Source organism: Mugil cephalus, chromosome 7 (genome assembly GCF_022458985.1).
Source record: "Mugil cephalus isolate CIBA_MC_2020 chromosome 7, CIBA_Mcephalus_1.1, whole genome shotgun sequence".
In the NCBI taxonomy this organism is placed as follows: Eukaryota; Metazoa; Chordata; class Actinopteri; order Mugiliformes; family Mugilidae; genus Mugil; species Mugil cephalus.
The window spans coordinates 19,666,631-19,680,591 of record NC_061776.1 but is presented as its reverse complement, the minus strand read 5'-3'; the positions used below and the strand labels follow the sequence as shown (position 1 = coordinate 19,680,591).

General features: G+C 44.5%; 1 protein-coding gene across 7 annotated transcripts in view; it reads left to right on the top strand.

Annotated features, from left to right (window-relative positions):
* pde4ca (phosphodiesterase 4C, cAMP-specific a) overlaps positions 1 to 13,961 on the top strand; it is a 49,008-nt gene that overhangs the window by 28,906 nt on the left and 6,141 nt on the right. For 5 of the 7 annotated variants that reach the window (XM_047589075.1, XM_047589076.1, XM_047589081.1 and 2 more), the window contains 6 exons: positions 8,052 to 8,243; positions 9,040 to 9,084; positions 9,666 to 9,702; positions 10,325 to 10,398; positions 10,502 to 10,554; positions 10,929 to 11,041. In XM_047589075.1, the coding sequence (XP_047445031.1) occupies positions 8,052 to 8,243; positions 9,040 to 9,084; positions 9,666 to 9,702; positions 10,325 to 10,398; positions 10,502 to 10,554; positions 10,929 to 11,041 (514 nt within the window). The remainder of the gene's footprint in view (positions 1 to 8,051; positions 8,244 to 9,039; positions 9,085 to 9,665; positions 9,703 to 10,324; positions 10,399 to 10,501; positions 10,555 to 10,928; positions 11,042 to 13,961) is intronic. The other 2 variants (XM_047589077.1, XM_047589078.1) reach the window with 1 other exon arrangement.

The window sequence follows — 13,961 nt, the reverse complement described above, 5'->3', positions numbered from 1 at the left end:
CTTCCTCTCTTTTATCGTCTCTGTAACCGTCATTAAATAAAAACGCTCCTTTTAACAGTTTCAGAAATTCTTCTCTGTTGTGTCACTGTGTCGTGTTGTCCGCGAGGAGACCAAGCAGAGGTGGCATCCCTCGGTGAAGAAAACTAGAATGAATCAGGTGAGGCTGCTCTCGTGAGGCCGCTCACCTCTGATTGGCCAGGACCGTGTCAAGGGAAGCCAGCCACTCTTTGGCCTCATCCCAGTCAAAACATAGCCTCTGAATGAAAAAAAACGCAAGACTCGCAAGTTTGCGTTGACATTTTTTCAGCGGAATTAGCAAGTGCAGTGATGGTGGGTGGAGATTTGGAGTAAAAAACGACTTTACAAAACTATTTCTATACTGACATCTTAAGATAAAATCTGACAGCAGGCCAAGGGCTGAACTAGAACTTTGTGCAGAGAAGAAGAAAGGGTTTCCAACTTTGTCTGGCTTTGGCTGGTGGCGCTAAACTTCAGCGGTTATTTTGCTGGCCTTGTCTCCTTTTTCTCCTAAAAAGCATATAGATTGGAGTTTTCGTCTCACTTAGCTTAAAAAAAAACATGCGACGCCACTGGTCTTAGAATACGGCATACATATAATTTGATACATGCGCCATTGTTTCTGTCTGCCACTCAGTTTTTTTTTGTTTTTTTTTGCTTTTGTACATTTGTTCAGACTTCAGAGCGCTTACAGTTCCAGCTCTAGTCGACCATTTGTTCCAACCGTACTTCTACTCTGTCTAGGAAAGTGTAAGTTTCTCTCTTCCTATATCCCACAGACACTTCCTGTCTGCAGTCAACAAGAGAAACAATGCAGCGTTTTTTCACATAACCGGCTCCATACAAACTTGCCCCATTATGCTTGGGGCAGTTTGACTGATAATTCTTCATTCAGCAGTTTCATAAAAAGGTCAGTGGAGTGATTCTGTGTTCCTGCCTTTCTGTTGGGTCAGCTCACATTCTTTACAAACCTGTTTTCACTGCCTGATTCGGAACAATGGACACGCATCTATACGGCAGTTGCGTCACGTGTGTACTCAGCTATCATTTGGGTAGGCTGACATATTGGTTCTGTTTTTGTTGGCTGTGGTGTGGAGTGATATAATGTCTGAAAGGTTATTGTTGGCGTTCTTTCTTAAATAATCGCAGCTCAGGTTCTAATCTCTTTGTTGCATTGAATGCTTTAAGAAGGATCCACAGCATGTACAGTACGCACAATTAGCCGTTTCCTCTATGGGTTTTAACAAGTAGGATTAGTAACGCAGACAGGGAGGGCTGGGAGCGAAATGTTGTCTTCCTTTCATGCATGCGCCCGTGCAAGAGTAATAAATAATAATTCAGTTTTGGGAAAATGTGCGTATTTGCTTTATTGCTCCAAATTCAGTCAGATGCTAGCTTGGCTCTGCCCAGCGCCGCCTCAAAGGTTCACTCATAAACAAACAGTTCCGGCTTGTCAGAGAATAGACACGGGCCTTTCTGAGGGCCTTTATGTTTGTGTGTCTGTGTCAGTCCGCATCCTGCTGGGCATGGCTGCTGCAGTCAGGGAGTGCCATTGCTCTGGGATGGGAATGCCTGGTCTGGTGTAGGTGGGTGTTAGCCCAGCTGTTTCCCAGCAGCTTTTTTTTTTGACGTATTTGGAAGAGCAAACATTGGATCCTGTGTGAACAACTACAGTTGAAGATGGTGTAATTGAACAACACAACAAAATAGCTCACTATTCATGGACTTTACCTACTGCGTGCTCACTGGGCTACTGTCGTTTTGAGCCGATGTTCTTTTTGTCTTTTTGCTGGAAAGCCTGCCATGCAAATCAATCATCTCTTTCTGTTTGTGGATGCATACACTTTGATACTAACAGTTGCTAGATATTTTGTTTGGGTTCATGTCATGTGCTCCTAGGCTGATTTTTCCGTAGCACACGGCCCTGAGTGAATTGTCAGCCGGTGGGAATCTGCACCACTTGAAGCCGATTCTCCTCACAAGTGCAACAATTTATTTTAAAAACTGTGGAGCGCCTTTTAAATCTCTCATAGGCTCCGGAGGCCTTAGAGAGCCCTTTAGATCTCGACTTGATAACACCTCACACTTCACCAGCGAAGAGAATACCAGGCTCTAATGCAAGAGGTTTAAGTACGATGGCTTCCACCTGTCTCGGCGTAAAGAGGCTCTAATCATTGCTACCTAATCTGGAACCTTTGCTTCTATTTTTATGTGCTAAATGTCTACATGACCCATCACAGGGAAGGCAATCAAATGTTTACATGTTCAGATATCTCGAAAACGAGACATCCTACGTGTGTCAGCTGCCTTGTAATCAGATCAATTCCTTTCAGCCGTCGATTACTCCTGAACATAATAAGTCAGTTGTAATTAATGTAATAGACGTGAACGCACACATAGGGCCTCTGTCAGGTGGCTGCGTGGTCAAACAGTGACATGATGTCACGGGAAAGGAGAGGAAGGGCAAAACAAACAAACGGGGTGGCGTCGCCTCTGTGCGAGGGGCCGCTGCTGCATCGGCCCCGGCGAAAAACAACTCAACACAACTTTTATCTTGTGTGGCGCATTCATATTCTGAGAATGTCTCTGTGTAGTTATAATGTGGCCAGATTTACCACCTCCTTGGTTCTCATTGTTCTGTGTGTTGAGCTACAGGGCGTGAATGTCCAGCTGCTGATGTGAACTTTGTGGTCTCCCTAAAGCCCGTCCTAATCCTCGTTTGGCCCTTCAACTTTCATGTGTCATACGTAGGTGAGCCTCGGATATATGCAGCCGAGGTTAAGTTACTTAAACGCACAAGAGTTTGATCTTTTTACCGTCACGTAATAGAAGTGATTTCTGATTATTAAGGAAAATGCGATACTCTCCAGCGTCACTCAGATGAGGTCTGGATTACATGTAATAAACGCTCTCCGCCTTCCTTTAAATGTCTTTCGGATATCTGGCTCAACCGGTCGTGCAAGTCAGCTCTGGTGTAAAGTCTGCCTCTGGCTGTGTCAGAGCAAAGGCATGGGAATGATGAATGAAGGTTCAGATGACAGCTTGCCCTGGTTTACCCGCCTATCTCGCAGCCGCTCTCTCTCCCTCTGCCCCGTTGCTCCTGTATTTTAATGCTCCCCAGATGGGATTGACGTTGCCATGACATGCGGTGACGCAGGCGGGGTGTCGAGTATCAGGGCCACTGACAGCTGGCCATCAATCACACGTCGTACCATCCAGCCAGTTAAATAACAAACAGCGTAACACCTCTCTCTTTACAATCTTTTTTTTTTTTTTTTTTTTGATGTAAAAGTCTCTGCGGTTCTCAGGAATGTTGGCTCCGGCTTTGGTCTGCAGACAACAGTAATTAGATGCGAGCGCATGCGTTTGCGTGCCTTTGAAGCGGACTTGAATGAAGCTCACTCCAAGAATGCAGATGCCGATTTAGGATGGATCTGTTTAACCGTATCAAATACCAAAGACCTGGGTTGATTCAGCTTGCTTGTTAACTTATATATTTGATTTGTCCACATTCTCTGGTTTTGATTCTCAAGTCTGTTGCATAAATTGTGAGGCTGTAATTAAAAAAGAAAAAAAAAGTGGACAGGTAGTTTAAGATTTTGTTCAGTGATTAATTTGATTAATCTGCAATAAAAATAACAGTTGTGTTTTTAAAATGTCCTTACAGAGAAAAAAGTTGAGATAAGAACAAATGCTAAAGTTGGTGCAGGAAAATTTTCTGGGATGTATGAGCTGAATTAGTTTTACAGTAAATCTCTGTTTTCAGTTTTCAGTTGTTCACGCAGTCTTTGTGATGTCCAGTAGAGGGACCCTGTCCTCAGACTGACTGAACGCTCCAGCTCTCCAGAACACCTAGTGCTCACATCGACCATCGCTCACCAGCCGAGTTTATCTGGAGTTTATCACTAAACTACACCCTCCCACGCAACAGGACTATTTTTAAAAAATCCTATGCTGTTTTGTTTATTTATTTATTTTTTTTTCCAGAAAGGAGGGAGATGGTGTCAGGGAAGGAGAGAAAATAGTGGGTGGGTGAGACTGGCTGGCATGTGAAAGACACAAAGACAATAGAGTCATTTTTGACGTCCAGCCGTCCCTTCGGTGGGAGCTTCCTGTCCGGACGGTGTGCGCACCGAGCATGAACCCTGACCTCTGACCTCTTGAAAACACAGAATGCCTCAGTTGACACATTTAATACGTTTGGGGAATTGTTTGGTTAAGGATCATGCACAATGGAGGTGTTCAAAAAGTAGTGGACGATTCTGGTTTCACACCACAAATATGTTCTCTGACACGTCACTCGACAATAAAAACTAGAAACCACATTTTTCTGAATTAATTAAGTTCTAATTAAGTGAAGGGACTTTTGTGATTACATTGTCTTCAGCCCTTCAGTCAGAGCCCAAATTTGAAATCATAGTTTTAGTTACTTGCTGATGTCAGCAGTTACCACGGCAACGGCTGCTCCCAGTTTCCATGCTAATGTGTTTATCGACATCTTAATCCGTATAAACCGAAGAGAAAACATGGTGATTGTACGACTGGATATCGTGTCAGCCAGCGATATTGATACAAACACATAGCGTCGTGACTGTGGACGCCTGAGGTAAACAGTTCGTCGTCTTGAGTAAGTCAGGACTCCGCGTTCGCTTCCCCACGCTGAGCTCACAACAGCTGAGCGAGAGATAGAGAAGAAAACTGGAAGTGAAATCTCGGCGAGGGAAAGGCGTGGGCGATATTTTGATCCGTGGTCTAATTATAGCTCGGCACCGGCTTCAAATAGAAACGTCCCCATAAATATTCATGAATGGAGGGGGGAATGTGCTGCGCCGCCATCGGGAGGAAGAAGTGAGGGGAGGGCTCTGTATTCACCTGAGGCTCTATTTTTAGCCGCGCCGTTGCCACTCTCTGTCTACTCCCCCTGCACGGGAAGGCTAAATTTAGCCGCATAGTGACAGAAGTGTGATGCAGAAACAAAAATAGAAACGAGTTTATGGTCAGAGCACACAGGAACAGCCATTGGTGCAACATTTTACACTTGGCATGAAGAGGGGCACATAGCAAACAGGAGAGATAATGAATGAAGGTTTTACAGATCAGAATGCATGATAGATGTCCTCTGCTTCACTGAGAGCTTTCATTACACGTGTAAAGTCCAGTATGTTGTTTTTTTTTTTTCTTTGACAAAATCGTGATTCATACATTCCTACTACACGCACAAGTTCATGTTTGTATATTTGTGGGTAAACACTCTACTAACGTAATCCACGTGGCTCCGTCACACTGTGTACGCTTAACGACCAGAAAAAAAAAACAAAACAAGAACAGACTGTACATTCTGGTTAGTCCCACTCTCTCTCTCTTTGCCTATTTTACCTCTCGCTCTTACTCTCGCCCACCCCGTCGTCTTGACTCCCCCCCGACTCCGCTCTCTTTCTGTGCGTGGAGCACTCGGCGTCTCTGAATCTGTCACATGAATGGAGTTACATAATAGCCAGTAACGTACCGAAAGGCTTATACGCATGCAGCATCCTAGGGTAGCGGGGGGGGGGCTGAAGGAAGGGAAGGAATTAATGGGATGTTTTCATGAACCCACTGACGTATGTCTTTGGATTTTTTTACTTAAGTTAACTAAAGCTTCGGTGCACCTTTTGGCCGTGCTAGCATCATTTTTTATATATATTTTTGGTCATTTCTGCTTAGTTGCAAATCAAATGCAATCAGCTGTAATTTGTTCATCGGACAATTTCTTATGTGAGTCTGATGTACAGCTGCACAGGGTCATTGTGTTCTCTGCGTGCTCCGGCCTTCAAGCTGGGACTCCCGTCACGTAACGATATTTTGGTGTCGTATTTTTGTTATTTCCTACGTTTTGAGTTCCACGCAGATCTCTGGTAAATCTCTTGTTTTGTTTGCGGACGTTTTTATTTTCGGACACCGGTTCCCCCTCTGTATTTATTTGAAGTGTGTGTCCCGTGTGCATCCGCTCGTCCAGAATCCTCCACGCTCTGCTAATGGTTGTTTGGCCAAAGCGTAGGTTTCTACTCTGGAGTTCCTCAGAGTGTTTAAAAAGGGAGACGTGTTGCCAAATGGAGCTGCAGGCTGACGGAGTCTCTCAGGCTTTGCGTGTCAGCGGAGGGGCTGTGGGAAAGTAGAGATGTGGATCAAGGCAGATACGTGCCCAGACTGCAAAGAAGGGCCTTGCAGTGATTTTATTTTATTTATTTCTCCGTAGTCGAATCCCGTTTGATCAGAAGGAACTCCTCCTCACCTGACTGCTGTGCTATTTTTAGCCCCGCACTCACATGACCTCCGCGTCAATACTCTGATGCTAATTTTACACCCGCTGTTCCCTCACCGTCCTTCAGCGCACATGCAGACCTCCTCTGGGTGACATACACACTCACCTGCATCACATGACGCGCACAGACTTCACGCTTTTAATAAAGAGAATCACATAATCTATGTTGTAACAGTTTCTTCTTTCTATTCATGTTTACGAGTCTGACTGTTCACTTCTACTTCTAGTCTGTCTCTGGTTGGCTTCATTCACTTAAAATCTTCAAAGGCAGCACATAGACAAATCTTAATATTCTCTGCTGTTTCCGTCACATCTTTCTAATTACACATTTAGTGGCAAGTTATTCTAACGATTAGTAAGATACGGCAAGAACCACAGTCTCAGGCACTCAACACCTCTTCATTTTGCTTTCAGTCTAATTTTGTAGGGGTTTTTTTTCTCACCCACCATTGTTGCACAGTTTGGACGGTGGTGCAGATTTTAGCACACTTCCTGGAATATATTACTTTGACACACTATTTATATTTCTCGCACGCTTCACAATGTCACATCTTTTCTTTACCGTGCTTCTAAATTTGTCGTCTCTAGCTCTCATTGTGGTTTTCGCATGTTTAAAATGGTTCACGTCCTGCTGTATTACACCGTTTCCTGATCAAGGGATGAATACAAGATGAATGAATCGATGCGGAACATTGTGGGTTTTTTTTTTTATTCCTTTTGTCAGTTTCTTTGTTTCTGAAAGAACACCTGATCCTTGTCCTCTAAACTTTTGTCTTGTTTTGAGTTCTTGGGAAACACATCTTGTCTCCAGCTGAAGTCTGTAGCCTATCAATCTGTTTATGAATATCACTGTCATATTGAGATTTTCTGCAGCACTGACCGACAGGTAAAATACATCGCTTAAGAGGACCACGTGGCACAAAAAAATCACAAGCTGTCTAGATTTCTTTGATATACACCCAGGGACACATTCATTCAGGACAACATGGCTCCCAGTGGCGTCGTTACGCCTGTTTTAGGGGAGCTGAAGCCGCCCAAAATATTCTTAACCCCCCCTAAATAGTTTGGTGTTGTTTCATTTAAAAAAAAAATATTAAAAAAAAAATAAAATAACCCCGATAAATTCAATATAAAGCGGCCAGCATATCAGCTTAAATAAATAATCATATAACCTGTCATCGAGGACTTAAATGTGATCATAAATCTGTCAGTTTCCCTTCACTTCATACTGTGTGGTAGAGCGAGTCCCTTTAGTTTGTCCTTATCCAATCCACTCATAATGTAAATGAAGTAATTAAGTAATATTTTTTCAGGGCTTTAAACTGCAGCCATTTTAGTGTGTAATCTGCCCGACTTCAAAATATTTGAGAGCAAACAATTATTGTGTGGTGAGTGAAAGTCACGCCTCTATGTTAATAAATAATAATAACAATAAATAAATTCTCAGTCTTTGTTAGCTGTTTGTGAAATGATGTGCTCACACGCTACGTTCGCTCACATCCTGTGCATCTCCTGGGGGGTTGGGGGCTAAGCCTCCCCTGTCCTTAAAGGCCTAGCGACGCCCCTGGTGACTCCTATTCTCATATTCCTACTGTATGAAGAACTAACTATCCAGGGTGGACAGGAGGGGTTTCTTTTATTTCCTTTCCGTGCTGCAACTTCAAACCTGCACACTTTTTAATCCATCAAATGTGTCTAAAGCCGTGTATTAAATTCTGTCTGTGTTTGGCAGTTTCGACGTGGAGAATGGATTGTCAGTGGGGCGCAGCTCCCTGGACCCCCAGGCCAGCCCCGGCTCTGGTCTGGTCCTACAGGCCAACTTCCCTCACAGCCAGCGGCGGGAATCCTTCCTGTACCGCTCTGATTCGGACTTTGACCTGTCACCCAAAGGTCCCTCCAGAAACTCCTCCACGGCCAGTGACCTGTAAGTTCAGCTCAGAAGCTCCTCGAGTCGATAAGGTTTCATTTGTGTCTCTGTTTAAGATTCCGTGTCGTAGAAAAGATGGCTTGTAAGCAAAATGTGATTTTTTATTTTTATTTTCACCCTTCAGACGAATCCAATTAGTATCTTGTCTTTTGTGTGAAATCCATCTGTTAAAATTGCTCGATTCTGGTGTGCCACTATAGGATCATATATGTACGTATATATACATCTGTTTCGTCTCTTTGTCTCTGCCTCTCGCTCCGAGAGGCTCCACCGTCGGAGGATTAGTATGTGCGCTGGTTTACGGGTTGGCTCTCTTACAAGCTGCAGCAAACAGATGCGGTCTCAACTTTTGTTTGCCAATTTGAAACCAGTCTTTTCTGCATTCGCTTTGGATCCCAAATTCTCGAGTTTAGGTGGCGTGCCTCGTCTTTTATAACTTCTAATGCCTCGAAGCTGCTCGGAGCAGAAAATAAAGACAGATAAGAAGAGTCCACGTTGAGAAAGTCTCAGTAGCTCGGAGCCAGTATTAGGACACGATGTGTGTTGCGTGTGAGATCTTCAGTCCTGAAAAGCCCGGCCAGCTGTTTTTCCATCACAAGATGCTTGCAAGTCAAATCTGCTCCTCGGGGACTGCAAACATTTGTTTCATTTTTGTGTTTAACTTATGCCTCCGAGCCAGACAGCCCCCCCTCCCCACCCCCCTCCCCACTTCATACTGTCTAAACATCTTTAGGTTTTGTAAAGTGAGCATAAACAGGTCTCCTCATCAACTCTTGCCTATTTGTTTTTAAAGGGAAGAAAGCTTGAAGCACTGGGAGGTCAACTGGTTGTCGTCTCGGTGAGAAGAACATGATAAAGATGACGTTAGAGAAAAACACTGACTCTGTCCCTAGAAGCCCTCTGCTGCATTCCCTCTAGACGGCTTCACGGTCATTTCCCACCTCTCTCCTGACAATCATGACTAAAAAACCAAGCACCTCACCTGTGACCCCTGTCAGACCCCCTGAAACACCCAGTTCTCTTTTGTTTGTTTTTTGCATGTGACACTTAATCAGAGAGGCAACCGAGTGCAATAACACACCACGTTTTTTTATTTACTTGTGACTATTTACCAGTTCATATTGTGTCACCCACCCTTCCACCTCTCCCAGCCTCCTCACCAACCTTACTGTGCATGTCATATTTATTTCTTGAAACACGGACGAGGATGTCTGAGTGAATGATCACTGACTATGTCCTCTGGCTGTTTTTTGATAGCTGTAACTCCGACTAAGGTGCAGTTTGGTTTCTCTTTGTTAGCTTAACAACGGCATTTTATTAAACACTGACGAAGTGTCGATCTTCATGAATTTATAGATCTCAGCATTTCCCGCTTTTCATGCTTTCGCCCTGTTATTGTTGTTCTCTTCTGGATTGCAGACACACCGAAGACATGATCGTCACGCCGTTTGCACAGGTGAGTCCTCTGAAACCTTTTCCATTCAACCTTAGGAAGTTATTCTGTTTTTCCATCAAATAAATAAATAAAAAAAAAATAATCTAATGGAATGGGCTTCGCTTTTCCACCGGAACAGCCCCTCTGCTCTGTGTTGGCCCAGCGACAGGACCAGGCGTCCCACTGGTGCTGCCCGGCTCTTGCGTGGGATGTGCGTCACGCTCGTGCTCACTTTACACGCGGAGAAAGAAGCATGAATCCAATACTGCTGGATCATGCTGTTTTAAATTTGCATGCTGGCCGATAAGGCTCCTTCGAGGGTCAGGTCTGGCCATCTGATACTCTGTGGGCTTCCTCTGCGCGTTGAGTCAGTGTTTGGCAACGGAGGGAGTGACAGACATGACAAACGAAGAGCGGCGGTGATGCTGTCAGAGCAGGGGAATGCCTCTCTGCAGCACGTCAGAGAGGAGGATGAGAGAGTCAAAGGCTCTTGAATGATCCATATTGAGTGGCCCTTAATCTAGTTCACGGTGGATAAAGCGAAGTTATGAAGGAGTGTTTCAGGCAGCGTATGCGCCTTCCTGACATCACCAACGTTATTTACGTCACATACAATGAGCTTGTGTTGTTCCCGTCTTTACAGGTGCTCGCCAGCCTGAGGACAGTCCGGAGCAACTTTGCCGTCATAACCGGGCAGCAGGATCGCACAGCCAGCAAGTAGGCTGATGAATGAATCTCACGGATGACAGATATCATCGTACTGTATTTACATTATCCGCGTGTCTTTCAATTGCTGACTTCAGAGGTTTTGTCTCCCCAGGACAAGATCCGCAGGCAGCAACCCTCCATCCATGTGCAAGACCAGCCTCGCAGGTCCGTACTGGTGTTAGAATTAAAACACATTAATCAGGATCCAATAATCAACACTAGTCAGAAAAGGTCAGAGACAGCAGATCCATCTCTGTATAGCAAAATGTACCTAAAATATAATATATAATCCACATCTACGGCCTGTTCCCATCTGATTATTCAGCTCTCGAATCTCTTGCATAAATTTCATCATTATCATCATGCAGAAATTAATCACTTTACACATTTCAACATTTATTTGTACTAATCTTATCTCAAAAAGCAAAAGCAGAACATTTCCAACCCATCACATGCTACAGTTTATCAATCCCTTTTGAAGTTTGACAAGGAATCTTGCATCCATCCCATAATGCCTTGCTGTGTTTTGTCTGGTACAGAGGAGCCTCACCAGCAGCTGGCCATAGAGACTCTAGATGAGCTGGACTGGTGTCTGGAGCAGCTGGAGACGCTGAAGACCCGACACTCTGTCAGTGAGATGGCTTCCAACAAGGTGATTCAGCGTAATGCACAGCACTCACATGTTACCAACGGCAGAGTGATGCTCCCAACATACTCGCCTGTCACAGGACGACAGGCTCGTTCAGGCTGATGCGCCGCTCAGGTTAACATTTAATACAGCGAGGTTCAGGACAAGGTTGCAACGCAGTGCGCTTACTCTAATCCGTACAGTGATTCACGTCCCTGAAGGATTTTGTTAGTCATGTTTATCTTGTTGCCATTTTTAAAGTTGTCTAACTCTATCTGATCTCCTTAAACCAGGTATGAATAACATAAGCCTGGTTTGTTAGTCGTCGAATTGAAATGCAATCATGGCACAAATGTTGACCCCCTGATTGTTAAAATTATGAATATGTCCCTTATTAGAACATCTAAACCCCTCGTTCTACCACTATCCATCAGTGTTTTCACTGGATGAAACCTTAATGGTCCAAAATATTTTTTTTTCGTCAATGGACGTCAACCTTTGGTTGCGTCCAGCTGTTTTTTTTTTTTTTTGTTTTGTTTTGTTTTGTTTATTACTCAAATCAGAAAGGTTTTCAAGCACAACTCTTAACCTGGTGATTGTGTGTGTGGACTGTTAAGTGAAGTTGGCCCCATTGCACACAGGGCCCATCATGAAAATAGAATCTCTTGGATGATAGAGGCTTATTCCATGAATGAGCGGGATGGCTTCACGCATGCATTGAGAGACTAGACACGCCCTTCCCCCCACTCATGTGCAGAAAAATGTGAATGAGTGTGAATGTGTGAAGGAGCTAAGGATGAAGCAGCATCCCCCTATGCATCCTTCCTATGCATCGCTTTCCTCACCTCCCCCCACTCCCTTCCTCCCCCCTCCCTCAGACTGCAGCCCAGCTCTCATGTGATTCCACGCTGAGACCGCCCACTCAACATACACGTGCTCTTCATTCACATGTACACACATATATGTTCGTTTCCTCCTATCACATACCGTATGAAACATATACCATTGTACGCATCACACGCTCACGTGGCGGTTGGCTGGAGCTCCGTGGGAGGTGACCCCGCCCTCCTCCATCCCTAAATGCTGCAGATTAGTCAATGGGAAGCTCCAGTAAGTGGCTGAAGAGTTATCCATGCTGGCACTTGAGAACAAAGACATGAGAGGCTGACGTGTTTCTGCGTTGCCGACAGCCACATCGTTTACATTTAGTTAAAGAGATCTTTAATGACTTGATGAGGTGAGATCTTCCCGGACCACTCAATCATAAGTCTGAACAGCGTAGTTTAGAGAAGTTCACTACACACCCAGCTGTCAACAGTCATCACCGCCGATTTGAGATTCAGAAAAAAAAAAAGCAAATATACGGTGACGTCCTGCTCCTTATTGCAATAATGTGACCAGTATTTTCTTTATTTTACTTATGTCTTACATCTTAGAAACATGAGCTGTCAGCAAAATGCACACGTCAAGGTGTTTTTCACTATTCTTCCTCTAACACAGTGACATAATTATTTTCTTTACACTCATACACTTCAAAAAATTAATTTCAATAAAGCAAAAAAATTATGAATGAAATGCATCTTATATTTTTTTCAGAGACAAGAACTTTGTGCTTTTTTTAAGATCTTAAAAAAACCCATTGGCAGATTTTTTTTCTTAATACAAGATGATTAGGTTGAACATAAGAATATTATGCTTCTTTCTAGCAATGCTGTTTTTGCAGTGCACATTAAGCTAAGAGCATCCGCTTTGCTCAGGGTCACAGGAGCGCGTTCGTCATCATGTATCTACATCTTTTGCCGTGCATGGTGTACTGTTCTTTTATTTTTGGCTACATGAATGAACCCCCTATCCTCCCCAACCATTCAGAGCTTTTTCCCCTCGTATCTTCTTCAAACTTGGTGCACATGGTGCATCTCACACCCTCCGCCTCTGACTCTCTGCCCCGCCCACTCTGAGCGTCGCCCAGCCAATGGCGGCCCTCTGTCTCTCCAACCTCTGCCGCAGCAGCGATGGGATTGGGTGCTATTCTTAGGCATTTCTGGAAGGAGGCGGGGAATAGAGTACCTCGTTCTCTCTCTGTTTACACACATAGTGAGCGGGGCAGTAAGTGAGTGAATGAGGGAGAGTCGGGGGGAGCGAGGGAGTGTGGCTTCTCTGCCTTCCATCCTTGCGTCCCGCAGCATTCCCACAGCTATGCTTCCATTCCCTTGTTCTTCCATGGACCTCTGAACAGTCTTTTTCCATCTGTTCAGTACGGACTGATCAAAGCTTCCACAGCAATAACCAGTGGACGGTCTGCTTGCAGTGGATTTTGCTCAGGAAAGCAGGATAGGAGCGCAGTATCCCCCCTGTCTGTTGCTCTGTAGAACAGGCGGGGGACAACCAGAGAGCCCAGCTGTATCACTGCATTTTGTTTTTGCTCCCATGCTTGACTTTGTGCTGAAATGCCAGAAGTGAGTTATGTCATCTCCGCACAGTGGATGTTCATTCAGGTAAGGAGAGGCGAGGGGCGAGCTGAGCGGGAAGGGATGAGGCTGCTCGAGTCTCACATGTTGCTTGCTTTGCGAGTGCGAGAGGACGGCGCACTTTCTCTGAGACTTGACAAGTGTTATATGAGCATGTTCAATGACACCCGCAACCTTTTATCTTTGAGCGATCAACTGTTGGTTTTGTTTGCATACATACACCTGACTTCCAGCTTTGCCTATGCAAAGCAGTGAGTCTGTATTTACCTCTCGTGTCACGATGTTCACCACAGATGTTCAAAATCCATAACGCGTTAAAGCAATAAATGGGAAGTTTAAGGTACAAACAGGACAAATGCCTGCAGCACACATGTGGAATTCCTTGAAAAAGGGGTGCTTTAGGATGTATTGCTGTTGGGGGTTGACAGTTGTTGCAAAAAGTAATTGATTGGATGTGTCCTAGTCTGTCCGCCGTC